Source organism: Pseudomyrmex gracilis, unplaced genomic scaffold (assembly GCF_002006095.1).
Source record: "Pseudomyrmex gracilis isolate BER0280 unplaced genomic scaffold, ASM200609v1 scaffold_3121, whole genome shotgun sequence".
NCBI lineage: Eukaryota > Metazoa > Arthropoda > Insecta > Hymenoptera > Formicidae > Pseudomyrmex > Pseudomyrmex gracilis.
The window spans coordinates 79-2,718 of record NW_018023705.1 but is presented as its reverse complement, the minus strand read 5'-3'; the positions used below and the strand labels follow the sequence as shown (position 1 = coordinate 2,718).

The 2,640-nt window shown below is 28.0% G+C and overlaps 1 protein-coding gene across 1 annotated transcript; it reads right to left on the bottom strand.

Moving 5' to 3' along the window:
• Window positions 1–373: 373 nt before the first annotated feature.
• On the bottom strand, window positions 374–1,789 carry LOC109863093 (peroxisome proliferator-activated receptor gamma coactivator 1-alpha; the record flags this gene model as incomplete). The annotated part of the gene is made up of 3 exons (XM_020443275.1): window positions 374–799; window positions 1,037–1,182; window positions 1,613–1,789. Coding segments are annotated over 3 exons (559 nt in total), but the record flags the coding sequence as incomplete, so codon positions are not given.
• Between the last annotated feature and the right edge of the window lie 851 nt (window positions 1,790–2,640).

Sequence of the window (2,640 nt, the reverse complement as noted above, 5' to 3'; positions counted from 1 at the left end):
GATATTGGTATTCATTATAACTGATATTCAAATCCAAAAGGTAATATTGTATTTTAGATTTTTTTTGCTGATAAAGATCAAAATAAATCATCAAGACGTTTATTCATCACATACATGAATTATTCAAATTAAAAAAAAAAAATCCACTCACTGAATTACCGGTTCTTTAGTCTGACAAATATTTTAAAGATTTGGATGTCTAGATTTTGAAAATTCATAACGCAAGTTATATGCGACAGTTTTTTTTCCAAAATGCGGATAATAAAGTGAGAACATGCAAAATTGAAAAATAACAGTTAAGATTGTAACATAGCGAGATTCAATTTCGCAAAACTGAATAGGATAAAAAGCAACTATCGAAAATTGCCGGCTGTTATCTCTAATTGGCTCGACCACCGCCGTAGTCATCTCCATCAATTCGCGCGAAAACTTGGCAAAACACTTCTAGGAATTGGTAGAGCTGACTCCCGGTAAGATACCGAGGGAAAAATTCGGCACGTTAGTGAGGCATTACTGTAAAGTCATTTGAAAAAAAAAAAAAAAAAAAAAAACAGTTTTCTACTTCATAATAACTCGTAAGCGAAAATTGTCGTACCAAGATGCATAAAAAAGCATATTGAAGAGGAACTTCTATATCTTCGTATCTCTCTTCTCAAGTTGAGCTGAAAAGTTTTGTTTATGCCGTGCACCGTCGCAAACTCGGACCAATTTTTTCTAATTATATATGTTCTCGTTTTGTCATCTGCTATTTTTAATAAATTTATTTCACAAAAGTGACAGTCCGTTTGACAAATCGGTTCTTAAAGTAAAAATTCCAAACTTTATTTTTTTGTAAGAAGATATTATTGTTATTATAAACGAAGTTATCGTCATTTAAAATTTGGAATTTTTCCAAATTTTTAATGTACTACTTTTTTTTAAAAGTAAATTTATATACAATGTGTAAAATTGCTACATTTCCTCAAATTAAGTTCATAAAAGTTTCTCACAAAATAAACATAAATACATAAATACTATAGTTCAGTTTTTGTCTCACCTAAATCGGCGTATCTTGTTTTACAAAAGGCTCTACGTCCTCCAAAACTTAAATCATATCTAGGTAGTAATGGATTATCATTACCATGCTCTACGGCTTTATAAGCATCTTCTTTTCTCTCAAAAGTGACAAAACCATAATTATCACTGAAATAAATCACATATTATAAAACATATTATATTATCAAGAACGTTATTTTAAAGACAGTGAATAATATATGTAGAGAAGATAATAAGACAAATTATACAATCGCGAAAGGAATGATTTTTTATTATAAAAAATAGGTTGAAAAGAAATAAAAAAATGTAAACTAAACACGTTTCATGAAAGAAAGGTTTACTTTCCAAAAAATCGATTTTGAAAACGGAAAAATTGAAATCACATTAATCATTTAAATTATACTAATTAATTATTTTTGGTTACGCTTAATTTACTGCACACAAAAATTTTATTTTGATAATTTTTACTGATTTGACTTATTTTTGCACAAAGAATCAGTCTAGTTCTGTTTGTATCATTTGTCCTGTTGCATTCTGTGCGTGTGCACTGTAAAAAATAAATAAATAATATACGTACGTATTTTCTCTAAAGTGTATGCTAACGTCCATAACAGTACCAAAAACTTCAAATCTTCTACGTAAACTAGTTTTGGTGACTTCCTCTCCAAGACGTCCTACATATATCACTCTCCGTTCTTCTACTTCCTTTTGTTTCTCTCTATTGTTCCAAGTATAGGTTCTGCGATACGGAGACCTACTAAAACAATTATTATTTTAAAGTAGAAAGGATTCTCATTTTCATTCACTCATTATTTTAAGGTTGTATTCAGTAAGATCTCAGTCAAAAGTTTAAGAAACATAGCGTAAACTGAAGCTACTTTAATGTTTAGATAATAATTGTTTGCTGGAAAAGTATTATTTGTATTAAAATAAGTTAAAAAAACTATTTATTATACTTTTAATGACTACGAAAAAGTTTTTACGTATATTTTGTGCCATTTTAATGTTCACTTTTGATACTTTTGAGTAGGATTATACTCTACTTGCATAAGATAAATGAAAAACTGGAAATGTATTAATCATAAAAGTTCGTTAAAACGTAACAATTGATGTATAAAATTACAAATATAATTGTTTTATGTATATTAAATATATATTTTTATTAATTTTAGCAAAATATAAATTTATATTTTATGTGATATTCTCGAAATGACTATTTTTTCGAGTGGAATTTGTTTTTAAGATATTTATTAACAACTGCAAAAACTTTCACAATTACGGCATATCTACATCTACGGTTATTTTTTAATTTATATCAGAATATCGTGAAATCCCATAAGAACTCGTGTTAAATTAAAATCGTACTAACTTTTTAACAAGACTCGCAAAGAAGCTGAAATTTTGCACAATGTTCTTTTTTATATTATCTACTGACTGGCAAAATTTGCATAATCTGGCATATCTTTTATCTTACTCTGAATACAACCTTAAAGGGTAAGCTGTATATAATATCTTGGTAATTATATACAAAGTGGTCCTTCTCACCAATTTCAATGATCTTGAAATCAGGGACTTAATACCGGTATGATTTCAATACCGGTATTA